This window comes from Oreochromis niloticus, linkage group LG7 (genome assembly GCF_001858045.2).
Source record: "Oreochromis niloticus isolate F11D_XX linkage group LG7, O_niloticus_UMD_NMBU, whole genome shotgun sequence".
NCBI lineage: Eukaryota > Metazoa > Chordata > Actinopteri > Cichliformes > Cichlidae > Oreochromis > Oreochromis niloticus.
Window position 1 is genome coordinate 11,408,725 of NC_031972.2, and position 27,879 is coordinate 11,436,603.

At 39.6% G+C, this 27,879-nt stretch overlaps 2 protein-coding genes across 2 annotated transcripts; both read left to right on the forward strand.

The window, feature by feature from the left end:
• The first annotated feature begins 120 nt into the window (after positions 1 to 120).
• ccdc62 (coiled-coil domain containing 62) lies at positions 121 to 8,813 on the forward strand. The gene is made up of 13 exons (XM_005459641.4): positions 121 to 483; positions 590 to 630; positions 709 to 852; positions 1,044 to 1,236; positions 1,938 to 2,104; positions 3,403 to 3,504; positions 3,599 to 3,770; positions 4,403 to 4,501; positions 5,112 to 5,200; positions 6,013 to 6,101; positions 7,244 to 7,397; positions 7,893 to 8,012; positions 8,240 to 8,813. Exons 1-13 carry the CDS (start codon positions 363 to 365, stop codon positions 8,327 to 8,329), a joined length of 1,581 nt encoding a protein of 526 aa, XP_005459698.1. The 5' UTR covers positions 121 to 362; the 3' UTR covers positions 8,330 to 8,813.
• A 76-nt stretch (positions 8,814 to 8,889) lies between these two features.
• Positions 8,890 to 26,653, forward strand: hip1r (huntingtin interacting protein 1 related). The gene is made up of 33 exons (XM_005459642.3): positions 8,890 to 9,165; positions 9,488 to 9,551; positions 11,274 to 11,416; positions 11,512 to 11,568; positions 11,959 to 12,039; positions 12,752 to 12,828; positions 12,908 to 12,969; positions 13,285 to 13,425; positions 13,524 to 13,581; positions 13,775 to 13,850; positions 13,972 to 14,112; positions 14,206 to 14,328; positions 14,672 to 14,855; positions 14,942 to 15,030; positions 15,281 to 15,397; positions 15,494 to 15,595; positions 16,634 to 16,828; positions 17,736 to 17,846; positions 17,964 to 18,158; positions 18,236 to 18,383; positions 19,005 to 19,091; positions 19,176 to 19,283; positions 19,376 to 19,512; positions 19,933 to 20,043; positions 20,207 to 20,265; positions 20,375 to 20,405; positions 20,494 to 20,556; positions 21,269 to 21,369; positions 21,476 to 21,581; positions 24,751 to 24,874; positions 25,343 to 25,404; positions 25,673 to 26,254; positions 26,353 to 26,653. The coding sequence occupies exons 1-33, from the start codon at positions 9,085 to 9,087 to the stop codon at positions 26,386 to 26,388; spliced, it is 3,852 nt and encodes a 1,283-aa protein (XP_005459699.1). The 5' UTR covers positions 8,890 to 9,084; the 3' UTR covers positions 26,389 to 26,653.
• The last annotated feature ends 1,226 nt before the right edge of the window (positions 26,654 to 27,879 follow it).

Sequence of the window (27,879 nt, forward strand, 5' to 3'; positions counted from 1 at the left end):
AATAATAATAATTATTATTATTTAAAAAATAATTTCCCAAATATGGGATTAATGAGGTGTTTGCTATTCTTGTTATTCTTGTTCTTTTATTTTGGAGTTATATTACATTATTTTGAAAAGTTCTGCAGGAGTTCCGCCACTGACGTCACAACATTCAAAAGTTGGTTGAAGTTTCTACGAGCTAACGTGTAAGCTTTTGGGGTAACATTTGTAGCATGTTTATAAATCAGAGCAGATTTGAAGCTTTTGGGTAGTTGATATGGTAAGTTAATCTCAGCTATCTTAATAAGCTAGCTAGCTACCGACTTGCCCTCGAGAGATGCCACAGAAGAAGCTCGGCACAACAATAACAACAATGATTGATGATACAGATTGAACAGATTTTAGTTAAAAGCTGTAATGATGTGATGGAGAAAGGGAAAAGACTGTCCACAAATGAAAGTGCTCCTGGAAAAGCCTCAGCCTGTTCCCTCTGGTCAAATGGTAAACAGATGTTTTCAACTACATTTCCACCATCCTTCTTTTAAAAAGATTTTTTAAAAAGAGGTGTAGTTTCATCCACCCAACATCCACTGCTGTGTTGTTTCAGATGCTTCAGGTGAGCGGTGGCATAGCACTCCAGTTAAAACGGTGAGTAATATCCACATGTCGAAATAGTATTGTAGCAGAGTGATTGTAATTTGTTTTGTATAACATGACACTTTTCAGAAAAATGAAGGTGTTTCACTTGATGTACACCAAATACCTGGTCGAAACAGCTTTAAGAAGGACAGCAGACCAAAACAGGGCACCATAGGCACCCCTCCCATCTTAGCAGATACCTTCTGTACTCCCAGCATGCAGGAAACTAAGGTAAGAGAAGATGGATTGCTAGGTGGACCAGCAGGATGCTGCTGGTAAATCTTTTAAATTTGTGTTTATGTTTCTTGCGTCCAAAACCCAGTTATTGAAATAATTTAAAAAGTTTTATAACCAACACAATAACTGATTGATTCCTTCAGTTGTTATTTGAGGTTTTCTCTCATTTGTGTGTTTGGCAAAAGTTCACTGCAACTGATCTGAGCAGCACCATCATCCAGAGGCAAAGAAGGGAGCTGCACCTGCTGATGGCTGAGTTAAAGGACCGGGAAACAGAGTTAAATGCCATGGCTGCTTCCCATCTTAAGCAGCATCATGCCTGGGAACAGTACCGCCAGAGGGTGCTGACCTTGGAGCAGAACTGTGCCCGTTTAGATGGTGAGGAGAGTGAAGGATATGTTGGTCAGTTCAATACAGCTGTAACTCACAGGGGAAAGCTGGGTTGCAAAGCAGCTTGCAGATGTACAGCAACTGTAGGCAGGATACAGCAGTTTCAATAGCACACTGTATGTAAGATTTACCAATCCAATGTAGAAGTAATTTAAGCATAATCAGTTATGGTATTCTGAGCTTGGAAAGAAAAGTGACTGGACTTCTTTTTTAAGCCTTCCCAATAAGGCTGAAAAATCTGTGACTCTCCACCAATTGCTCTTAGAACTGAAGAAGCTTGTTGGATGACAGGTGAAAAGTCTTCAAGAAACTTAATAAGGTCAGGATGCTTTTCTTTCCAAGCTCCTTAGATTCAAAAGTGAAATATCAATATGTTTATGATAAACCATGATAATACTGTAAATAGCTTTGTGATTTTATTTTCTTTTGTTGTTGACAGTGTAATTAATTTGTATAGATATGGTAATAACATGCTTGTTATGAAGCCATAATAAAAGTAGGAACCCGGGCTGAGTTGTAAAGAGAACAAGAATACATTATATTAATAAGTAATAATGTTTTCTTTGTCAGCACATTGTTTCTATAGTTTGCACATCATCTGCAGACTGAGTCCGTTGATGAAGGTGCGTACACGTGCCATTTTGTTAAACGGCCATATGGCGGGACTTTGTTCTTTTTTGTGTGTGCAGAGGAAGTGCAGATGCGTAACGAGGTGATCAGAGTCTTGACTAAACATGTGCGGGTGGTGGAAACCAGGGAGAAGGAGGCCCAGAAGGAACTCGACGAAGCCCGACAGCAGATCTGTGAGCTTGAAAAGGAGCAGCAGCACATCAGTGAAAAATCCCAAGACTTTCAGGTACCGCCATAACATCAGCACACAATTGGATACACTTAGTACTGCTGGGTGTGGTCGTTCATGTGATTTGTCAACATAGAGGAAAAACTTAAAGATAAACGTTAAAAATGATTCAGAAATGAATTGGGTTTCTTTTTTTTATTAGTTTTTTAAAATTCCCTTATACACAATTACTTCTTTCAGCTAATCCCTTTTGGGATCGCCAGAGTAGATCATCTGCCTCCATTTCACCCTGTCCCTGTCATCCTTCTCTGTCACACCAAATCTCTGCATGTCCTTCTTCAGTACCCTCAATACTGCAGTTCAATATTCAGGAAGCTTCTATGTGATCTTCCCCTTTTCCTCTTCCATTTCTATCTTGAACATCCTTTGTCTAATATGGGGCTGGGCAATATGGGGAAAACAAAAAATTTATAACGATAATTTTTTTTTAGTATTGTTTCATTAAGTCTATTATTTTTAACTGTCCTCAAGACATCATGCATTCATGATATCACTTTGTCTCTTTGTTTTTTTCTGTCTTCAAGTATGGTACAGGATAAAGTGTGTTAAGTCGTGTGTGCATTGCATTGTGCAGGTAAAATATCAACAGTGCACTATGCAAGAATGTCACTGCTTCAAGTGGTAAAAAGTATTTGTGGTATTACCCGTCTTTGTAATACATGTTTAGCCAAAATGTCTTCACACTACCAAATTCCTCGGATCCTTATTTCAAGCATTTCCTCATTGTTTGAGCCTTTTTTTTGGAGCATCACTTTTGGTAATGCTGCGACTCGAGTCTTCTTTTTCCATTCTCATTTTGCCTTTTATATCATTTACACTCCTGATGTACTGGTGTGTACAGCTACAGTACCTCAAACATTAGCACATGTGCTGCTACCAGCTGCTCCTTCTGCACTGTGTATCAGTCTAACCTGATGTTGTTCTAATTCTATAGTGCTCTAATCACTTGCACTCTGCTCTGTGATATTTTTTCATGGATTTCAAACAGGTCCATGATAAACACATCAACTTTGCTTTCAAATTTCATTTGAAGGATCATTGCTAGTGATGAGAACAATCTCTGTGGTTATAACTGAGTATTTGTCAGTGGAAGTCTCCACTGGTGTATTTTTAAGAGGCATCCAATTAACAGAAAGTGTTTTCTAAATGAAGAGGTAATAAAACAGCTTGTTATAACACAAACAAGGAATATTTTGAACTGGAAGTCATGCAAAGCTATTTTAGTACATTAATACAACTAGAGAACTAGAGATGAGCATAATTCATCTTCTCTAAGAGTCCATGCTGTTTTTCAGGAGAAGAACCAGAGTCTCAACTCCACAGTCATGGCTCTGTCCACACAAGTCGGCTCTCTGCAGGTCAGGGAGGAGGAGCTCAGTTCCATGCTCAAACTCAAGGTACACATGTCAATCTTTGCTCTCTATATAATCTGCTGGTCTTGCATCAATTTATGATTTCCCATCATTTTATCTAATTATTGTAACCCTTTAGGACCAAGATGTGGCAAAAGCCTCGAGTTATATACTCGATCTCTCAGGGCGCCTGCAAGACCTTGAGACATCTCTGAAGGAGAGTCGCTCACAGGAAAGCAAGCTCCTGAAAGACCTGCAGGAGAATAAAGTGTCTTACAAGGAAGCCAGACATGAAGTCACACAGCTCAAAAGTACATTATTAAAACTTTGTGTCATTTTGTTGCCTATTTACTCTCATTCTTTAGAGGGTAGATGATCAGAGTTCACTGATATTGTTAAAAAAATAAGGATAATAGAACAGTAGTCTGCAACTCTGCTCATAAAAAAGAATTGAAAGCCTTTTCAGAATCAGATTTAGAAGATCTGCCCTTATACTTTGTCTCCATGTGCTCCATGTGACATTTTTAGTCTGGATGTATAGCTGTATTTTTTTTTCCAGCATTTACAGAGTTGTGCACAATAAATGCTGTTAACACAGACTACTGTAACAAGACACATACCATTTAGTGCTGACACATAAAGCATTGAAAGCACGGGAGCTTTTTATGAAGGATCATTGTTATATAAACTCTAATGGTATCTGAACTTCCAAGATGCAGATTGGACAGATTCCTGAGCCTTGAGGGCATTAGTATTTTTCAAACAGAGAACTTGTCCAACCATCAAATGGCACACTCCAAAAAACAAAGATCTTCAGCAGAAAATCTGGAAGAAAAAAAAAGTTTGGCCTTCTGTTAAAAAATGACTTAAAAATTAGTTATCTGTTTATTTGCATGATCAGTCGTTTATTGTGTTCTTCTTCTATGTCGTGTGGTGCTCATAGAGGAGCTACAGCAGCAGGTAACACAGAGCAGCACCCAGAGAGAGGAGATCATCCGCCTCAAGCAAGAACTCCAGCTGCTTCACAGGGATGCCCTGACAGGTACATCACAAACACACTGTCTCTCTGTTTTTTCAGCTATTTCATTGGTGGAAACTTGATGATGTATTTCTTGATATGTTTTTGACGTATAAGTCTCTTTGAACCCTGAAGGCTCGCTGGATAGATTTAGGACTTGCTGGTGTTACGTAGAGTTCTGTGTGCTTTCAAAGAGATTTATCCTGGTATATGGTCCTCATCTTTGATATTATATAATGAGTGAATATCTATATGAGAGCTGTTTTAAATAACCGTTTTCACTTTCATTTTATCTGATGAACCTCTTCATCATTTTTTCTAATGTAAAAAAGACCAAACATATTGATGTGACAGTTATATCAACAGAGAAAAATGAAAAGTGGTTCTAGAAACGGAGAATAATTGGCATTTCATTCTCAGTGAATGACTCACAGTAGATGGCGTCAGTGAACAGTGACAGTGTTAGATTCAGTAGCAGGAGTATGTTGAGATAATGAGGTATGCAGTCCTGTCTTATCTCAGCAGTCTGCTTTTCTCGATAGAGATCTGTAGGGTAGATTGTTTCAGATACCTCTCAGCCTGAGAAAGACACTCTCCTGCAGAGATAAGCACAGCATTTGATCTCTTTGACCAGGGGAGGGAAACAGCTGGAAAGATGAGCTGCTAGAACTGTCCCACTCCAAACAGGAACGCCTCATGTCTGAGCTCCGCTGCCTACGACAGGTATAGTTTCTAACATGTAGTATTTCCCTGAGAGTACTAAACAAAACGTCATAAGCATGAACCCACAAAATATACTGTGGTAACTGGAGCCCAACTCTGGAAGTACAGCTTTCCTCATTCCTCCAGCCTAAGGTGACTTACCGGTTGGACAACATACCTCAGTGTTTCTGCAGTTTCACAAGGTAGATGTTTGACTCTGGGATACTGTCATTGTCCAGTGCTTCTTGAAGTAGTAACAGGCTATAAAGGGTAAATAAAGAGAGAAAGTGGAACCTCAGGCACAGGCACATGAAGGTCTCCTGCTTCTCCTGTAGATTAGTAAAACCCCTGAACTGAATTTGGCTGATGTTTCTTTTCAGCCATTCCCATGATTTTCTCCAGCTCTTTTGAAACTTTTTTGTGTCTGAGTGTGCTTCATGTTTTCATGTCATTGCAGTCATTTTGTGGCTGTAATTCAGGGGGAGCGCAGTAATTTGAAATCTATTTCAAAGTCTCCAGAGTCTTTTTTTTTGTTACATCTCTGTCTCATTGTCATCTAGGTATTTGATATAGTCTGCCTCTAAATGACCATTAAACAATTTTTATATTAAGTTACAATTTTTAGGTAGTTTTCATCTGTTTGTAGATGAGAATCTTTAAATCCACTTTTACTACTAGAATTTTTCTTTCAGCATCTCTCTCTTTTCAATATAAATGCAGACAATTTACTCTGGTTTGAACTGAGGAACCGCACCTATCATGTGGGGTCATGTTTTTAATAATTGAAAGTTTTAAAAAAATGCATTCAAGTGATCATGTTTGTGTGTGTGCAGGTTTGTGAGAATCAGCAGAATGACCTGCAGCTGATGCAGCTGAACTGTGAAACCCTGAAGGGGAAGACCAGTCAGGGATTACTGGGCAGGTGAATAATGTCCTAGGATAACAAACAAAGCAGCAAAAAAAGTGCAAACCATGTAACAAAAATATGTGAAGGAGCTATTTTCTGGTAGTCCTGACCCCAGTATAGTAGCTTTTCCACATATTGTTGTTTAATGGTTTGCACTAATTTTGCTGCTTTTGGAGTGCTTCTGTTAGGGGTGGCCACAACAGATCATCTGCCTCCATGTCATCCTCCTCTCCATAGAGTCTTCTTCTGTCACACGTACCCTCCTTCACTATATCCATCCATACTTTAAACTCCTCTGGATTTGCCTCCTCTCTTTGTGGCAGTGCCACTGTTTTGTGCAGCCAGAAATACATTTCAAAGCCCACAGTTATTAAAACCACAGAGGCTGCACAGCTGGCAGCAGGTGGTTTAAACCAACATTGTTACAGATGTTTTGCAGGGATATCATGTCACAAACCCATTCCAGCAAACTAAGCTTTCACTGAGTAAATATGTGTGGATTATACTGTTGGCAATAGTTATACTGTGGGGTTTTTAGAGACCCTGGACACTGATAGCAGCACACATACCCACAGCTGGCTTGTTGACTGGACAACATACTAAAAAACCTATAAACATTCTGTGTGTGTGTGTGTGTGCGTGTGTGTGTGTGTGCGTGTGCGTACAGTATATTGCAGGAATGTATTCATTGTTTCGTAAGACTCAGATAAATGTGTAATTCTTGAATCTTTGGGGTGGCTGTAGCTCAGGAGGTAGAGCAGGTCACCTACTGATCGGAAGGTTGGAGGTTCGATCCCAGGCTCCTCCAGTCTGCATGCCAAGTGTCCTTGGGCAAGATACTAACCCCAAGTTGCTCTCCGATGCATCCATCAGAGTATGAATGTGTGTGAGTGTAGTTAGAAAGCACTCAGTATAGAGGTAGTGCTTGTGAGAATGGGTGTGACTGGGTGAGTGTGGCGTGTTGTATAGAGCGCTTTGAGTACTCCGGGAGAGTAGAAAAGCGCTATATAAGAATCAGTCCATTTCAGTCCAAATCTCAAATTTAGTAAGTGTCTGTGTTTTGTATATTAAACTGAATGTGTTAAAGTTGTGAAAAATCCTTCTAGATTTTTAACAGGAACAAAAGATTAATGAATGCGTCTCTCTCTGTGTTTCAGCCAGGATGAGTTAACATGTAACTATCCGAAGGATGAGTCACCTTCTTCACTCAGAGGGAAGAACTTAAAATCTGTGTATGATGATCTGCCTGCAGATGCTCTTCAAAGCTCAAACAACTGTGACCAGGGAGTCTTCTCAGCTTACTTGATGGATGTAAGACAACTTTATAAAGTCCCTCAACAAACCTCTTGTTTGTCAGGGACAGCATATAAGAAGAAAGTTTGTTTAAAGGGAGGGTGGGAGTGGGGCTAAAATAGGTTGTTTAAGACAAGATAAACTGTGGGGGTACACCAAGGACCTGTATATGTTAATTCAACTGTCAGTCACCCAAAGCTACTCTGATAGAGTCCAAAAACAAAAATATTGTGCAAGAAGTTTCCCAAGTTAGTCTAGTTTTTTGGTATGGAAACCTGGAACGAAATAGTTTTGACCACACAATTTAGGCTGTTGACAGTTCTGAAACATGCGTTGGCAAAGAATGATGACACAGTGGAGTTGTCTTTTTTTAATGCTGCTCAGGTTGGAAAAATTAAGATATTTCTGTTGTTTTAAGCTTATTTTTTATTGCAAAACAAATTTGTCACCATATTGAAGTATTCCATTAACTGCTGAAGACAAAGACCAAGAGATCTTTCCTTCTCTCATCAGGATGGCCCTCTTTCCAGATGCTCTCTGCAGCAGCTGTTAGATGAGTCCAGGCTGGTTGTGGCTGGTTCAGGGAACAGCATCCTGAGACTCCACAGTTCTTTACAGAATAGCAGCCAAACGGTGAGTTGTAGCCCACTGACTCTTTTTATTTCCAGGGAGTCCCAGACACCCCAACATCACCCAAGTACCTCCATCCTCAAGTAGCTTCATGACATTCGGCCTCTTTTCATCTCTCTCTCCTTATTTGTGTTTATGGGGTGTGGCATGAAGAGGATAAAAATATTCAGTTCCTCCTGTTTGGGTGTGTTAATCATACCAGTTTTATCGTATTTCTTTTTCTCTAACAGACCAGTCCAGCTCCACCCAAAGTTTGTCCTCAACATAACACCAACCAGCCAGTAAATCACGTGGACTTGATGACTCAGCTGAAGAATTGATTTTCCTCATGTATGTTTCAGTATTTACCAAAATGACACACAACTGTTGAGCACTAAGATCGAACTGAAAAATCAGTGTTACTATATTAAGTACTGCATGCACCACTTGTTGAACCGTAAGGCCTCCCAGGAAAAGGTGAAATATAAATACAGACTGTGAAATGTTTTTATATCACTGATATTGTTTTAAATTGTGAGATGTGAATATGTCCTATGTAAGTATTTAAACATATAAAGACACAAAAATGTCATTGATTAACAAAGTTAAAGAGTGTATTTTTAAAATCTTGTTCATGGGTTTTAAAGGCTGAAACGTGTGGAGTGAGTGAGATGGGAAACCAGTCCTACAGGGCTGATGAGTGGTGTGTCCTTGTACCGTTTTTCCAGTTTCACTGCCTACAGATCAGCCTGGTGACTCAGCCGAAATGTCTGCATCTTTTTTTGTTTATTTGTTTTTTAAATAAAAATATTTGTATATAACCTACATGTATGGTACTTTATTACCTGACAGTCGCACACTTTTTTTTTTCATTTCCGGTGTGTGGATGGAAGCTCCTTTGTTCGGACAGCTTTGTTTTTAAAGCATCCTGTGTTAATTTTAAGGAGCTAGCCCAACCAGCAGGATTGTGGTGACGTGCGCGCGCCGCACCTGACTGACTTTTGTGGTTTAACGAGGCGCGAGAGCACGGACGAGGAGCCTGAACCTGTGTGTGGGACCACTTTGGATTTATGTTTCTGTATTTTTCGGTGAAAACATGAGTAAAACGAAGAATAAAAGTGACAATAAGACGGAAAAAGCTTTGGCTGCGGAGAAAGAACAGTTCGGAAAACAACAGGTTAGTCACTTTGTTCCTGTGACAGATAACTTTTTGATGTCTTTCCCCCCCAATCTCTGTAGATTTAAACAGTCTTCCTTATTGTTCACACCGTGTGCTTGATAACTAGTTTTAACTGTCAAATGGGTACTACCACACACTATCGAAATGTCAAATTCTTCACTTCTTCTGACTTATTAGTGGAAAATATTGTTAAATATATCACGTGTCAAGGAAATTCACTGGTGTTATTTCTGTCATGTTTTAATCTTGAAGTTCAATCCGATGTGGCTGTGTTAACTAGTTAGTCGTGTCCTGATTGCTCTTCTTTCATTTCTTTTAGCTCCACAGCATCAGCAAAGCTGTCACCACAGCTGAAACACCACCAAAAGACAAACATGTACGCAGTATCCTTTTAACAGCAGGTTTCCTGCTAACCGGGCTTACTTTGATACAAAACAAATACAGTTTCATATATACATATATTTTTTTTATATATATATATAAATAGCTCATACTGACTGGCTTATTGGGACAATGCTAACATTTGCTAAGGAAATAAAACCGAAGTCCCTCTAAGGTATTTGGGTAGGCTTCACAGGTATCAAATTAGAGAAAAGCAACTGAGATTCGTCTTTTGGGGATCCTCAGTGTCTGTGCTAAATGTCACGACATTCTGGAGAGCATGTTGAGACATTTAGACATTTGAATGCATGAGTGAAAAGTTGTTGGCAAAACCGGAGGGGGGAAAAATCAGGACCTCTCCTTAAAAAAGGATTTTTAATTGATCAACTTTGCTGAAAGTCTTTGTAAAGTTGTCAATTAACATATTTTAAAGTTAACATAACATTTTCTTTAAAAAAATTATCTGATGGAGTCCCTCGACACCTTTTTTAGTTATCAACTTTAGTTATCACCCACCCCTGGCAAATAACTCCCTCAGAAATGTATCAGTCAATCAGTTTAGCTACATGATTTCTTGAGTTTTCAACTGTCCAACACCCTTCAACTTTTACTATACATGCAGTAATGTTTGGAATATTTCAGTGTGGGGCAAAGTGGTGAACTGACCAGCAGTTGTCCATAGATCAAAGCCATAGCGTGTGTAAAATATCTTGACTGTATATAAACCATTGCTTTCTCTCCCCTTTTGTCTTAAGCTGATCCACTATCATCATCTTTGTTTTTTTTTAAATACATAATTGTGATGTTGATCTAATTGAGGAACTGAGGGATTCTATCTCTTCATATGATCCGAGCGGTGTCAGTCTCTCCTTTTATGATGAAACTGCTCAGTTATGGCAATCAATATTATGCTTGTGTTTATTGTCACTTAAAAAACCTCATGCAGTTATTGAATTGTATTAAACTCTGTTACGGCGATTTATTAAGCTGTCAGTATAATTTAAACAGAAAACAAAAAGAGGTGAGAGGACCAAGTGGTCGTCATGGATCCAAGAGAGTTAAGTCCTGATTGTGGTGGTGTTTTTGAACCAATTTCACATGGGCACCACCGGGCATCAACAGTGAGCAAAGGGAGCCCCAGGGCCAGTGGACTCTGAGAAGACCTGCACAGTAGCCAGAGTGAGTGAAACTGATAGCCACAGAGGGGTGGAAGCACACCAGTCTGATGTGCAGGGGGTTTGTTTGAATTACAATCAAGCTTTCATTCTGGAATTACAATCCAGAATGAAAGCTTAATAGAAAAAAATGAATGAAAAGGACTAATCCCCCCCCCCCAAATCATAAATGACATTAAAATGCTATAAATCACCCAGTAAATGGGGCCTTAATTTACAAAATGAACATATTGTATTTAGTACAATTTCAGACTAGAGACTGTGTAAATGAATGTATCGGGAAAGCATTTACTGAAGTCATGATTTAAATCTTCTCAGATCAACCAGATCTTATCAGACTTTTTTTTTTTTTTTTTTTTTTTTTTTTTTTTTTTTTTTTTTTCAACCAGAGCAGTCACCAACCTGCCAACCAGTAAAAAGGTTGCCAGTTTAAGGTTTTGCCAGACTGCCTTCATTTTTCAGACAGTTGGGCAGTTCACTCCGATAGCGTGTCCATACCTTCTTTGGACTGTGCATTGGTACTTGGGAGTCTCCTTGACAGTTGTACATATATCATCATGGGAACTCATAAAGAGGGTGGAGCTACGACCTTCTGGTCGTATGTCTTGAACCTACCTCTATCCAGCAACTCCATTGTGAGCTGGAAGTTTTGCTATCTGGTTCACAAAATCCTCAGGGATGGACACAGAAATGTAAGTTAAGTTTTTGCATTTCCTTAATCTTATACTCTTCCTCTCCTTCCCTCCGGTTGGTGATATGTAATCTCTTGTCTCTGTCTGATCTACAGGTGGTGACGGACTCTTACAGATACTGTCGTAATGTGAAAGATATGGGCACCCTCTGGGTGAGTAGCTGCCATATTGAAGCTGCAGCTTATATTTGAACTAGAGAATACAGTTTGAAGGTTTATCCATTAAGATGCTTTATATTTATATTGAGAGTTTGTTAAAAGATCTGCAGTTACATGCATCTTTGTTTCACCCTTATAAGATGTTGATTTCTAAAATGATGACTTTTTGGTTTGTTTTTGTTTATTTTTTTTTAAATTGGTGGTGTTGTTTGTCCATATTTGGACAAACAAAACCACCATATTTGGAAACATCAGTATGACTCGCATTAATATTCATTCATTTGTTGGTGCATTATTAAGGTAATTCAGTTTAAATATGATTGTTTTCTAAGCAACAAACTCTGTTTTGTTCTGTTTTGTTTTGTTTTTTTCTTTCCTGTCTAGGGAAACTTGCATGATCGATATGGGCACATTGTTGCCTTGTCTTCCAAATACCTAGGCCAAAAAATGGAATTTCATAAAAAGGTAATATTACTCATAATTTTAGTGTTAAGTTGGAACAAAGGTACATTTTTACAGCATAATCGGTGTTTTGCTGCTTTCTTGTTTCATTGAGAACTAGAAACAAAATGCTCTGTATTCCTGTTCCTAACCAAAGGGAAGACTTACACCATCTCCTGTGTACTTAAACTGTACTTACTACTGTAAGTACAGTTTGTACTTAAATTGAACTGCTCATATACTTTACCATATACAGACCATATATGGATCATATATATACCATATACCTTTAACATTTCAAAAAAGATAAAAAGCGGCTAATCCAAATGGCAGTCAGTTAAGCATGAAAAAAGGAGGAAAACACCAGCATGAACTGTATCAGGCAAAACACTTTGCCTTCACTGCTTCGATTAGCCTTAGTTAAAGCCCTCAGATCCTAACCAAACAGAGCTTTTTTTGTGTGCCCATCATAATCCTGGAAACACTTCCAAAAGAAGTGTATTAACAGTTTCACTCTCTCATAAATAAAGGTTAAACATTTCTGGTGATTAAAGACAATTGTACAGAATTTTTAGAAAACCTTTAATTAGCATAATACAGGCTTTCTTTTCTGTAGGCAGCTTTTTCTTCTTGTAAGCTAACATCCATGTGCTAAAGAAAAGGGTTCCTTAATCAGTTGTTTTATTTAAGTAGCAGACCATAATATGACCTTTTTTTTTTTTTTTTTTTTTTACAGCACAAGGTTATCCCAGGTAACCTGGAGGCCAGTGATGAGACTTTGGAGAAGGAAGCAGGAAGTGACATGAACAAAGTGTAAGTTGTCCACTTTTTTTAACCACAGTTAATGTGCTTCAGTTCTGCCTGAATATTTCTTAAATGTTTTATATTGTAGGCTGGATATGACACAGGAGCTGTTGGATTACCTGGATGCTGGACTCAAGATGGCTGACACAGGTTAGTCCGTTAGGAGGGTCATTATATATATGCTATGATGACCCTATAATTTATATGATACAATACTAGTAACTAGTTTAGAATAAGTTGCTTCTTAAACCAGCAATATTTTTGATCAGTTTCTCAATACTTTCTGACATTACTGTAGCGTGTCGTGTTTTCTGCACCACACCTGCTGAACATTCCTTGAAATAATACGCCGTAGTTTACTTAAAAAAATAAATAGTCTGAACCAACACATTAGTGTTCATTCTGTTCTTCAGCAAGTTAAAAACCCCTAATCAAATTCCCTAATTTGGCTTTAATGCCAAATAGTATTTCGCCAGGTGGAGGCCAACCAGGCCAAATCTACAACTCCAGCTGGGCAGTGCAGACTGATGCCACTCATACCTCTCATACAGGACTGCAGCTTTCTCTATCACTTCTCTGTGCGATTGTTGTTTAAGCTTCACAGCCGTGAGTGAAAAACAAATATTTATTTATTAAAATAAATCATGAGATGGTCAGCATTATTTAAAAAATGTCTTAAATCAACCATATCCTTTTCGTCGCAGGCATTTCTCCGGATGTTCTTCTTGGACACAGAGAGCGGTTCCGTGATCTGTTTATGAGGTGAATTATTTATTAGAGAAACTCACTAATCTATTTAACAGGAACCAAGCAAAATACATTTGCTGTTTAAGTGGTAGGTAAAACCTAATTTCCATTACAATGAAAAACATGTAAATAAAAATCTGAAAACGACAAAGAACAACAGTGACCTTAAAGTAAGAGGTCTGACACTGATGGTTATTTTTTTCTGTAGCCTCACACAGTTCTTTGACAAAGCCAGAGAAATGGAGTTCTTTAAAACTTTCATCCAGATCCCAGATCTCCCAGATGTAAGTGCCACAGATTTTTTTTTTTTCTTTTTTTCTTTTTTTTTAACATTGCCATGTTTGCAACTTTGCTCCTTCTGTTTTTGTGCCTTTTGTGTATGTTAATTGTATCATTACCCCTCAGGCTCCTCCAAACTTCCTCCGAGCCGCTGCCTTGGCTGAGTACAAAAAACCAGTAGTAGTGATGCCAAACGAGGAGCATCATGAGGAGGAGGAGGATGTGGAGCCACAACCAGAGTTTAGAGAAGCTTCTCAAATACCACAGGTAAGGTACATAGTTGTCAGAGGACATGTTACTTTGAAATTCCACCAGCTTTGTGTGGTGTCAGTGCTGATATGTAGCTTTTTATCAAACCAGTACTATTTGCTCAACCAAATGGGAACACCTGATTCTTCAGTGGATCAAAGAGAAATGGAAAATGACAGTCTGAAGAGAGAGCTAGATGTTCTGAAACCAGAATTGCAGATCATCAAGAATGAGGTAAATGGGACAAGATGGCAGTGTTGGAGTGGCTGGTAATATAAAAATCTAAAACCATTCCTCTATGCACTCAACCATGGTCCTTCCATATGATGGTTAAGAGGATGCTAACTGTAGCATCCTCTGCTTTCTGGTTGGTGATATTGGTACATTGTAATCATTGTGGATTCATTAGGACTTGTATATTGAAAGTCATATTGAAACATTACCAAGTTTATGTTCAGGTGTCTCATTTACAGTTTGTAATTGTGAAATGTGTTTGTGTTTGTCTTGTTCACAAATTAACCAAAACAGCAAGACAAGAAGTCCTTGTCAATAATTGTGTTTCTTCTTCCTTCCCCAGGCTCAGAGGTGTGTAACAGAGTTAAAGGCTCAAGTGAACCGATTGGAGGCTGAGGTCGAGGAGCAGCGCACCCACAAGCAGATGGCAATAGTTGAAAATGAACACCTGCGCATGGAAGTGGAGGCTTTAAGAAGCACTAATGTGGCTAACATTGGGGCACAGATTGGCTTCAAAGAGGCAGATGGTGAGAGTTCAGATGTGAGCATGCAGCTGAATAAGCAATACAAAAAGAGCTAAGTGAAAAGGTGCATCTTCTTCCTAACTACACAGGCAGAGCTCAAGCAGCAGAACTTCGTTTCACTCAACTTAAAGAAAGACATGCAGAGCTGGTTAGCAGCCATGCTGACCTTATGAAGAAGGTAAATTGCAGTTTCTTTGATGTTTATTTTTAACTTCCTTAGCTGCTGCCTTCTAAAAAGTTAAATTAGAAGGTTGAAACACATTGTTCAGCTCAATTAATGATAGAGATAATTGGAGATTGTGATAGGTGAATTTTGTTACCTTCTTATAGACTCCATTCCGCTGTTTTCCTGTGTTTCTCATTTTTGTAGCAAGCTGAGGTACCTTTACCTTCTTAGTAATTATGGAATGTATTTTAATCATGTGCAGAATACAGAAACGGTGAAGATTCTGTCAAGCACCAAACAAGAGCACGATGATTTGCAGAGGGCCAAATATCAGCTAGAAACTGAGCTGGAAAGTCTACGACGGGAGAAAACCAATGTGGTAAGACCCACATCAAACATAGTTTTGTGTTGATGAACAAAAGCTGTTGTCACTATTGATCTTTTCTTTCTTTCTTTTTGTTTTTGTCCTGATCAGATGAATCAGCAGCAGATGGAGGTTGACCGCCTGAACCAAGAACTGCTGGAGCAAAGAGCAGAGCTCGCCACCTTGCGCAGTACTTTGGAGAGTAAAGAGAAGGTAGGACTGTAATATGACCACAGATTTACATGGCATCTATTTTTAGACTTTCGGGAAAACCCTTGTTTTTCTTTCAGCTGCTCCTTTCAGGGGTTGCTAGAGCTGGTCATCTGCCAACTTCTACCATCTCAACTTGTTCCAAGCATCCTTCTCTGACACACCAAGCATCCTTCTCTGACACACCAAGCATCCTTCTCTGACACGCCAACCCTCTGCATGCCCTCCTTCACTACATCCACGAATCCTTTGCAGTGGTCCTTTCTCTTTTCCTCTTGCCTGGCAGCTCCAAATTTAAAAACCTTTCTCCAATATAGCTTCTAGCCCTGCTTTGCATATATCCAAACAATCTCAGCGTTGCCTCCCTAATGTTGTCTTCATAATGGTCAAACTGAATGTACTCACTTCTCTCTGATATACTAAATCTAATCCTCTGTCCTCTTTACCCCTCATGAAAATCGTAACATCTTTAACTTTTCTACTTCTAGCTTGTCTTCCTGACTTTTTGTCAGTGCCCTATCTCCGAATCGTTCATCAAAGCAGGTCTCACTAGCATCTTGTAAATCTGTCCTTACACTTTTGCTGCTATCCTGCTGTCACTAATTGTCCCTGATATTGTGTCTCCACCCTGCCTGCAGTCTCTTCTTCCCCTCTCTTGTGCTTGTCTGTTTATTTGAATTGTTGACCCCAGTTATAAAAAATTCATCTACCATCACTATTGCTCCTTGCAGCTTTTACTCCTGCTTGACCTCATCTGTTAACCTGTCCATCACCACTGCAAACAAGAAGGGGCTCAGAGCCAATCCCTCATGTAATCTTGCCTCCATCTTGAACCCATCTTTAACATCTACCGCACACCTTACTACTGTCTGTCTTCGCACATGTCCCATCCTCACATACTTCTCAGACTCACCCTATAGTACCTAGGATAGGCTCTAGAGTTTTGCAAGCATCTTGGTGCCTGATAACAAAGGCCAAAAACACATTGGGTATTGAGTTCTTATATGAGTATGAGTTCTCAAGATGTTTGTGTTTCTTTAGGAGGGATCTCAGGTGAGCAGCAGCTTGACAGCTCTGCAGGCTGAGCGGGAAGTGCTGCTACGCTCTGCAAGAGAAAAAGATGCAGAGCTTACCACTCTGAGACAACAGGCACAACTACAGCAGAGCTCCCTGGACCTGGAGAGAGACAGGACCAACCGAGAGCTGGAGGATCTGAGAGCTCAGCTACAGCGGCAGGTCTGAAACACGCATCACTACAAGGTCCAATACAAGTGCAATACAACATTGCCTTTCACAGGGGCTAAAGATATTAATATATCAATAATGTATTAGCTCAGGAATAGACTGCCAACCTATCCACGGTTTATCCCTCCTCTTGCCCTGTGACAGCTAGGTGAGGTACCCAACCACAACACTGAATTGAATAAGTAGCAGAGGATGAATGGAAAGAGTTTGTCTTCAAGCATTACAAAAAATGTCCACACTTTGGTATTGTGATATCTGTAACGATTTGCTTATGTGTTTTCTCTGTATTATTGTAGGGTCTTTACATTACAGTACAATGCACTTTAGGCACATTTTATTGTGATGTTGTGCTACATAAATACAATAAAATTTAATTGGCTCAGTAGCTCTGTTTAAGACATTTTCAAATCTCCAGTTTTAACCTCTTTATGTTAAACTACATTATAAAATCATACTTACTCCTTAGAGCTATAAATATCCAGGTATCAAGCCTTGTTAGTGATCTTTAAATGAACTGTCCAAACTCGTTGAGTACTCCATTAACTTGGCATGACAGTCCTGTAACACTGTCAGACTTTTAAAGCAAAGATCAAAAGCCTTAGAACCAGATTTCTATTCGACATATTGTCTCCCTCCTAAAGCCTCTGTACAATGTCTGTAACACTGCGTGTAAAAGGACTGCCTGACCTCGGTCATGATATTGGTTGTTCAACCTTGAACCACTTAGGCCCATTTTTCACAGCTCTGTCTTGTGTTTACTTTTACTTTATTTACCTGATTAATGATTGTGTTTTTCTTTGCTGTACTGGAAGCATTGATAATTGCCAAAAAAGTGCCCCTAAACTTGTTGTATAATATAATTCTGTCTGCTTTTGTGTCTCTTCTGTGTTTCCTGTAGCTTGCCATAAATGCAGAGCAGAAGCTGGAGATTGACAGGCTCAAGCGAGATTTGGAATCCACACGAGCAGAACTGGCAAAAGCAAACAACATCCTGCAAAACAAAGAAATGGTCAGAACATTTAGAGCAAAACTGCTGATGCTGGAAACTTATTTTCTAGCATCTACAAGCCTTGAAGATTATAAGACTTATTTGTGAAGAAAAACTTTTTAAAAATCTGTTTCTCAGAGTGGTACCCAGCTAAACAACACACTGGCAGGGCTGCAGGTGGAAAAGGAGGGGTTGCTGCGTATGATACGGGAACAGGAAGCTGAGCTGAAAACCCTCAGACAACAAACTCATCTTCAACAGTCCTCCCTAGAGCAGGAGAGGCAGAGGAGCAGCATGGAGCTGGGAGGCTTACATGCCCAGTTACAGCAACAGGTCCAGTTTTCTGTTTGTCACTCTATTTTAAGACTTTATAATGACTGATTATTAACTTTGTGTGTGTGATAAATCAGGCTTCTCGTGAAAGTCAGCTAGCCCAGAAGCTGCAGGAGGAGCAGTTTTGTCTGCTACAGTGTGCAGTGGTGGAAGCTGAGGGCATCATACTGGATGCTGTGGCCAAACTGGATGACCCTATACACGTCCGCTGCATCAGCTCTCCTGGTAAAATCACTATTTTCCCTCCTCAAAGAAAATCCCTTTAAACAGACTTTTTAAAAAATATTTTAAGGACGGAAGATTTTATTTATTTGCATTCAGTTGCCCATGTGTTTGAAAAGTGTACAGTACTTTATGTAACCAAAGAAAAGCCATAGAATAGGCATTTTAATACAAAAACAAAACAAAAAAACTGAATAAAATCAGCAAAGCTCTATTCTAAGACGTTAATAAATATTGACATTGGTTCATCTGTTTCATATTCTAATGAGGACACACACAAAGAAAGTAAAGACATGGCTGATGCCTTTTAAATTTCAGAGATGACTGAACTTCATATAACTCACAGTGCAATAATAGCAACAGCAATCTTCAACACAGATTTTAATGGAGGCAAAAGCAGATATGCACATTATGATATGGAAAGACATGGCAAAAAAAAAACTCCACTGAAAAAAAAAAAGATTCAGTCTACACACACATTTAAGGTTGTTACTTCAGCACTGCTACACAAACCTTTATACAATAAATTAACATGGTAACCAAAAATCTCTAATCCTCGGACCTTAATTTGCCATTTTGCTTTTCCATACTGCTTGTTTTTGATCAGTTCTTTGTGTTTGACAGATTATTTGGTGAACCGAGCGGAAATCACTCTGAATTCTATTGACAAAATGCAACAGAGCCACTTGGCCTATCTGGGAAACAGTAATGGTACGTTGGGAATTGTGGGTGTGTTCAGTTCAAGTCACGTACATCAACTGATTAGTTTGTTTAATCCTTCCCTGTTCTGTCTAGATGCCAGTGGTTTGCTAAGAGCAGTCACACAGTTTTCCCACCTTGCTGCTGACACAATTGTTAACGGATCGGCAACATCTCACTCAGCCCCTGTCGACCAGGCGAACTGTAAGAAACGCACATAGTTGTTGTAACTGTCATAACACTTGCTAAATATTTTCTACACAGAAAGTTAAGTGCTGTGTGTTGGACTCATGCAGATCTGACTGACAGCTGTCGGGACTGTGCCAATAACTGCCTTCAGTTCTTGAAGGATTTGAAGATTCAGGCGAGTTTACAGCGAGCAGACCCGTCTGCAATACGCTATACTGTTCAACGCATCCTCGCTGTAGGACAGGTGGGACTGAATTTATATTTAAACAATTAACAAGACAGTATTGTGTGTATGTATGAGTGTGAGAGAAAGAAATTGTCAAGTGTGTATGTGTAAAATTGAAAATGAGGGTGGGAAGCCGCAATAACTTCCCCCCAGGAGCCAAAGGCAGATAGAGGCAGATGTGGATGTGGGACAAACGGGGCATTCACAACCCAGCGATATCTGCGCACACATCCCAGCAGGAGAAGGAGGGAGGCCTTAGATGGGGCTCCCACAGCCCAGGGGTGAACCGCTCCCTCCGTGACCATGTTTCTATGTTATTGAGATAATGGCAAGAAAAGTGCCAACTTTTTTGCAGGTTTCCAAAGATTCTGAACTTGACCTCTCAATACTCGCTACTGAGACTCTCATGTTTGCTGTAACTGTGTGACTCTTGTTTAGGATTTGCGTCCGAAAGGGCATGATGTGCTAAAAGAAGAACTAGGAAGCATGGTGGACAAAGAGATGCTCGCCACATCTACTGCCATTGAAGAGGCTGTCTTGCGAATGGATGTAAGGACAACCATCAGATAATTTATAAAATATATATAAGATGATCTTTTTGATATATCAAAAATAAGCATTCTCTACTATGACCTGTCTACACAAAGCTACTATTCTCTGAATTATATTTCTATCATTTATCTCACATAGACATCTGTTCTTTTTTTCACAGGAAATACTGAGTCAGGCAAAGAAAGACAATACTGGTGTCAAACTGGAGGTCAATCAGAAGTAAGAAAAACTAAGAAAAATCCTAAAGAATCATCATAAAATTATTTATTTCTGTGGTGGTTATTTTCCTCCTCTCTTACTTACAATCTGTGTGTTTGCTTCATCACAGTATCCTGGGATCCTGCTCAGACCTGATGAAGGTAAGAAAGTGGGCAGTATTCAAATAATTTTGAACTTTAGTTAACTCTTGTTTCCTGTATTTACTGTGGTGCCCTCTCTTCTCTCCAGGCTGTTCACATGCTGGTGACTGCTGCTACTGACCTACAGAAAGACATTGTGGAAGGAGGAAGGGTGAGTTGGTGTCACCCTAAAAATGAAATTGCAGGACAAGCTCAGATATTCTCAGTCTTTTTATTCATCAAACACCATGCAGAATGAAAAAATGTGGGAAAAGTCATGATTATCAAGAAGCTTATTCCTCTTCACATTAACATGTAAAAGTGGCCTTTTTAGAGCTAAAAGCTCTAGAGCAAAAGTGTGTGTGTGTGTGTGTGTGTGTGTGTGTGTGTGTGTGAGGGAGGGGGAGGGAGAGGGAGGGAGGGGGAGAGAGAGGGAGGGAGAGGGAGGCTTGGTAGTGACATGTATGAAGGGGTGTGTGTGTGTGTGTGTGTCAGTCCAGTCACTGAGTGTTCAAGAGTCTGATGGCTTGGGGGAAGAAACTGTTTCGCAGTCTGGCAGTGAGACCCTGAATACTCTGGTACCTCTTGCCAAAAGGCAGCAGAGTGTGTGTGAGGGGTGCGTGGGGTCTTCCACAATGCTGATGGCTTTGTGGATGCTGCGGGTCCACATGCTGCGAATAGTGTCTGTGATGGAGGGAACAGAGACTCCAATTATCTTCTTCAGTATACCATTTGAACAAATCTTTGAACCACTAACAGTCTTACCTTTAAATTTCAATATATCCAGTGTTTTAGCATTTTGTTAAATTTTGGCAATGAGCAAGAAGCAGAATCTGCAGTTGGTGTTTTATCAAGTGACCCATTTGTTCCATTTGTGCTGGCAGGGTGCAGCAACTGTTACTGAATTCTATGCCAAAAACTCTCGCTGGACCGAAGGACTCATCTCTGCTTCCAAAGCTGTGGGCTGGGGGGCCACACAGCTGCTGTAAGCTCAGAATTTTATCAAAACCCACTTACTGATTGATATTCTGAACAAGAAATTTGTAAATAATAAATAAAACTGTATAATGATGGTTTACTTTCATGTTTAGGGATTCAGCTGACCGCGTTGTGGGTGAAAAGGGCACATATGAGGAGCTCATCGCCTGTTCACATGAGATTGCTGCAAGCACTGCTCAGCTAGTTGCTGCTTCCAAGGTACAAACTCATGTCAAACAAATTCCTGTTGGTTTGTTAGGTATCAACATACAAAGTCATGTTCAGGCTCTCGAATCTTGAAGCATATACTCCAGGAGGAGTATATGCTGTAGAACTTATAAGGCTGGTATCAGAGGCATTCCCTAACACTGGTGAGCCAGCAATGTAACTCCTTGTTGCTGGTTTTTATCTACTGCTTCAAGCTTTGGAAGTTGCATGTAAGTGGGGATGTGCACAGGAAGCTTTAACACTTATTCCCTCACCTGCAACCACATCTTATGCTCGTATTCCTACCACAGAAATTAAACATTCTCAGGTATGGTGTCTATCAAACATGAACAGTCTCACTCATATTCATGTGTTGGACCAATTTATGCTATAAAGCATCTAGTCACCTAGTCACCTAAACCCAAGTGTCTGCTAACACCAGGTCATCGTACTCTAAGGAGCTTGGAAAGAAAAACGTCTGGACTTCTTAAAGTTTCCTTGAAGACGTTTCACCTCCTGTCCGAGAAGCTTCGTAAGTTCTAAGAGCAATTGGTGGAGTCCCTGATTTTAAGCCCTATGGGAGTGTCCCCAAGAGGGTCAGAGACCCCCTGTTGATCCTCTACCTAATCACATGAGCCAATGAGTGAAAATGGGTGTGGGTCGCAATCAGCCAAGGTTTTGGGTGAACCCAGTGTGAAACCTAGTCCCACCCTATTGTGTGATTTACTGAGGTCAAATGGGTCAAAGGAGCTGGTTCCACAGAAGAGGGGCCTGAAAGCTGAAGGCCTTTCCTTCCCCGTCTACTTTTAAATATCCAAGGAACCACAGGAGTACCAGCAGTCTGAGAGTGAAGCTCTCAAATCTGGATTTAACAGGGAGCCAATGAAGAGAAGCCAAAATGGCAGAAATATGTTCCCTCTTTCTAGTCCCTGTCAGTTTTCTCTTTTCTGGGTCAACTGAAGGCTTTTCAGTGAGTTTTTAGAACAACCTGATAATAATGAATTACAGTAGTCCAACCTAGAAGTAATAAATGCATGAACTGCTTCTACATATTTAATATGCATTTTGAAGGATATATCCAGGTCAAAAATGACTCCAAGATTTAGTCACTGAAGGCCACAGTAATGCCATCCAGAATAAGAATCTGGATAGACATCATGTTTCTAAGATGTTTTGTTTTTTTGTTTTTGTTTTTTTTGAGAGCAGAGTACAGTTACTTCAGTTATATATGAATTAGCCTCCTCAATATTAGAAAAACATCGTAGCATTTTCAACTTGAATTGTTGCATACATGTCATGTCAAAGTAGGTGTGGCAAACATGGTCGTGGATAAAATAATGAATTTATTGATACTGATATAGCCCACAAATATGTTACTATGAGTTACTAGCTGTTACTATCAAACTTAATATAATTAATTAAGGATTTTTTTTCTTTTGTCTGGAGTTTGGCGCCACCTGCAGCACAGTTAAAGTACTGATAACCTATATTTGGTCTGTACCTGGACAAGAGTGAGGCTATTCAGTTTTGTTTTTTGTTTTTTAACAAACAACGAAAGTGAGCTGGATCATATGATCCACTGAAGGAGAAACATGGATTATAAGAATTTAAATGTAACAGAGTTCCTTTGGCATGATTGTAAACATGATGTTCATGCACAAAAACTCTCCAGTGTGGCTAAAACAAGAGGAGTGGGCTAAAATGCCTCCACGGAAATGTGGGTTAAATTACCAGGTGAACAAACACTTGACAACAAACAAACAATTGTAGTTCCTGCTTCCAAGGGTGGGACAACCAGTTAAAAGGTTTAGGAGGCAATTACTTTTCACATAGATGGGCGAGATGGGTTTTAGTAACTTTTTCACTTAATAAGCTAAATCACCATTTAAAAACTCCTTTTTGTATCTACGTGGATTATTGTTGTCTAATATTAAAATGGATTTGATCTGAAACCTGAGAAATAATCAGAAAATAGGAAATTGGGACGGGGCAAATACTTATCACAGCCCTGTACTTCACTATATTTATCAAAGGGCAAAAAAGAATTGGACACGTATCAGCAATAAACTGTTGTCAGTGCAAGTTAAAGCAGCTGATAGTGGCATACATATATGTCAAATGGGCTCCAAATGCCAATTGACAACACAGTGTCATTAAGCACAATGTTAGAAACATAGAACATAAAGGTGATAAAAGAATGTGTGCAATGCTCTACATTCAAGTGAAAGAACGTCATACAAAGCATGAAAAGAAAGGGGGGGAAAAAGTATCTGCTTATCCACAGCATTACTTGGTGTTCCACCCTGATTCATATATCTGTCTGGTTCTTAGGAAATTTCTTAACAAAAGAGATCTATTAAAGGCTATTTTACGTTACTAGGTTAAATATGCCAATGTTCAATAACAGTTCTTTTTACACCTTCAGATGGATGTTTGGGGGTCAATAGGTCACTCTCCACTACATCTTTAACTCTGTCCAAACCATCCTCAAGTAGCTACAGGTTTTCTCTGAAATTATTCTACACACAGATGTGGTCCTCAAAATTGTCATTACTGAGTGTTCTTCTCAATCTTTATAGCTGAATGAAGAGAAGGCTGTTTTTGCATTATGGTGAAGCTACTAAAATGTAGAATTGCCTTCCTGTCTGTTTTCTATAAATACAAATATGAATTGGTTTGTTTGATGTTTTGTTTTTTTCAAGCAAGTACACCAAGGAATAAAACAGATTCACTACTGTCCCGTGAAAAATGCACAGTTGCGCATTGATGATAGTTGCTTTGCTACATTTTGGCTGGAATTGGATTCTTCTTAGTCTTTTTGCGTTTATGTGACAGTGGAAGTTACTAGTTACTTTCCAAATTTGATTTCTCAATAAAACCAAAAAGACATGTTTTTTTATGAAGTGAAGTTTCCCTTTTAAGCCTTTCAGGTTTAAAGGGAAACTGCACTTCAGTGACTGAGTCTCAAAGAGGTAGTAATAGCCATTATTACATTAAAACCTAGAACAAAGACAAAACATGCATACAGCTCTGTGACTGTGTAAGTACTTAGAACCACCTCAGCCAGCATGGTCACCGAGTTACATCCTTTGAAATGTGCCTGCTCTGTGCCCATACATGCACCACATTGCAAAAAACTGTCCTTATGGAAGACAAACTTAAGTACTGCTACTCATTCCAGGTGAAAGCTGACCGCAACAACAAGAAGCTGAATACGCTGCAGCAGGCCTCAAGGCATGTAAATGACATGGCTGCTGTGGTTGTCACCTCCACCAAACATGGGCAGCAGCAGATCTCTGACCACGGTGAGAAGAGAAGCTCATATTGCAAGCAAATAGTTGATGCTTCATATTTTTAGTAAAACTTTATGATAACAGCATAGTTTTGTCTAAAAATGGCAGCATGCATGTAAGCAAACAATAAATCTATACAATTTGGTGAGTGCAAGTTTAACACTTACTTTAGCCCTTTTTTTGGTCTCTTATTTCTGACACTTTCTGCTGCTTAATACTTAACTGTGTTTAACAGCGAGCCAACCTGTCTACCAATGAGCATAGCATAGCTGAGCTAGCATACAGCTTTAAGGCTTGTGAGGGGTTTTTGTTCCTCTATCTCATTAGTGAGTTTGATCAGCAGCAGTTGACCATAAAATCAAACAGACTAATCAAAATGTTTAAATGCTTAAAGTAACCATGAAATTGGCTGATCATTCTGTGATTCACCTCTTGCATGATACAGCTTTGACACTCCAACTGATATTGTTGCCTTTACAGGGTTGATGGACTTCTCCGGCATGTCTCTGATCAAGCTTAAAAAAGAAGAAATGGAAGCTCAGGTCAGAACAACATGTCTCTGAATGGATTGTTTAATTGTTTGTCCTTATGTGCAACTTGCTTGTTGTCCTGGATCATGTGTAAGACAAGTATAAGACAAGTTGAGCCACCTTTAAAGAAACAGTATTGTGACTATGTGAAATCAATGTAGTTTAAAAAAAAAAAAGAAAAAAAGTTTTGGATCTTAGACTGGATCTTAACTGACTGGGTCATTGGGTTTTTAGACGTCTGGAAGCCATTGCCAGATCTTGTGCTCTTTGAATCTTTCAGGTTAAGGTGCTGCAGCTGGAGAGCCAGCTGGAACAGGAGCGAGTACGTTTGGGGGAACTGAGGAAGAGGCACTATGAGCTTGGTGTGTCAGAGGATGGAGGGGATGGAATTGATAGCTTCCCACCACCGCCACCACCTACTCTGCTTGACTCCACGGCAGTGCCTCAGTCCTTTGCACAGACACAACCTTATTCAAACACCCCAGGTTTTTCACAGTCAAATCCCTTTGCACCGAATCAAACACAGTCCTCCTCTCTGCCACAGTCTTACACACCTTCTCAAACCTACACACCTTCTCAAACCTACACGTCTTCTCAATCATACACGCCTTCTCAATCATACACGCCTTACCAGCCCTATATCCCGCCTCAGCCTTTCACACCATCTCAGCCCTACACTCCAAACCAAAGTAACTTAAATCCTCAATCTTATTCATTGTCACAACCCTCACAACCCACATCCAGTCCTGCTCAGCCTAAACAGACCCAGGCTGCCTCACATAACAGCACAGAGCAACACCACAAACTAAGCCTAAAAAAACCAAATATCTTTACCAAATCTGGGAACTTGCTGAAGAATGCGGTGAGTGCTTCTCTTGCTAAAGTTTTATAATCATCTCATCCCAAAGCTAATTGGAGTAGGTGGTGTTTACATGAGTCCTGTTTTTCTTCTATTGGCAGTTCAAACGGGGTGAACATGGAACAGGAGAATCTTGAAGCTGACTGAAGAAGAATCTGACTTAAAGATTTAAGCTAATCACTCACTAGAGGAAAAAAAAAAAATGCTTTCATATTTTGGAAACACTGACTTTTACTACATGTATCACTTGTTAAGGCTCCTGAAAATGTTGTGTAAGAGGAATTTCAAATCAACATTTCTTTGTGCTTTAAATTTGGTAATTAAATGGTAATATTTGAATTATAACACTGATGGCTATATTATCTGTGATTGATTAAAGATTAGAAAATTGTCTGAAATAAAGCTGTATTGTTCAGTTTTCTTTAGGTTTTCTATTCACAATATTTTAACCATTTTAACATTAACGACAACAGCACTGGATGAGTGTCAGACATTAACAATCTTCAAAAATGTTTGGTGGCACAACAGCTTCCACCACGAAGGCTACGTTATCCAGGCATATCCAATCAGGAGGAGTATATGCTGCAGAACTTATAAGGCTGGTATCAGAGGCATTCCCTAACACTGGTGAGCCAGCAATGTAACTCCTTGTTGCTGGTTTTCATCTACTGCTTCAAGCTTTGGAAGTTGCATGTAAGTGGGGATGTGCACAGGAAGCTTTAACACTTATTCCCTCACCTGCAACCACATCTTATGCTCATATTCCTACCACAGAAATTAAACATTCTCAGGTATGGTGTCTATCAAACATGAACAGTCTCACTCATATTCATGTGTTGGACCAATTTATGCTATAAAGCATCTAGTCACCTAAACCCCTCCTACCAAGGAAAAGAGTGGTAGCAGATGCTGAGGGCCAAGTGTCTGCTGCCACTGATACTGAGGCACACCAACAGGTGCTGCCACCTGCTTATAAACTCCCAAATGCTATGTGAATGCCATTGTTGAGAACACTGACAAAATTTGTTTATGTAGAGAGACGTATTAACTTAAGCTCAACACTAATAAAACGGCTCTTGGTTGCAGCTCCCATGGCCCTAATCTGGAAGATTAGACTATTCATTGATGTAGACTGTTGCACCATCTGGCTATGCCCAGAAATTTGCCACCTGGGTGTCATTCTGGACTTAACACTTTCATTCTATAGGGTGGGCCATTTATATGGATACACCGTAATAAAATGGGAATGGTTGGCGATATTAAAGTCCTGTTTGTGGCACATTAGTATATGTGAGGGGGCAAACTCCTCAAGATGGGTGGTGACCATGGTGGCCATTTAGAAGTCGGCCATCTTGGATACAACTTTTGTTTTTTCAATAGGAAGAGGGCCATGTGACACATCAAACTTATTGGTAATGTCACAAGAAAAACAATGGTGTGCTTGGTTTCAACATAACTTTATTCTTTCATGAGTTATTTACAAGTTTCTGACCACTTATAAAATGTGTTCAATGTGCTGCCCATTGTGTTAGATTGTCAATGCAACCTCTTCTCCCACTCTTCACACACTGATAGCAACACCGCAGGAGAAATGCCAGCACAGGCATCCAGTATCCGTAGTTTCAGGT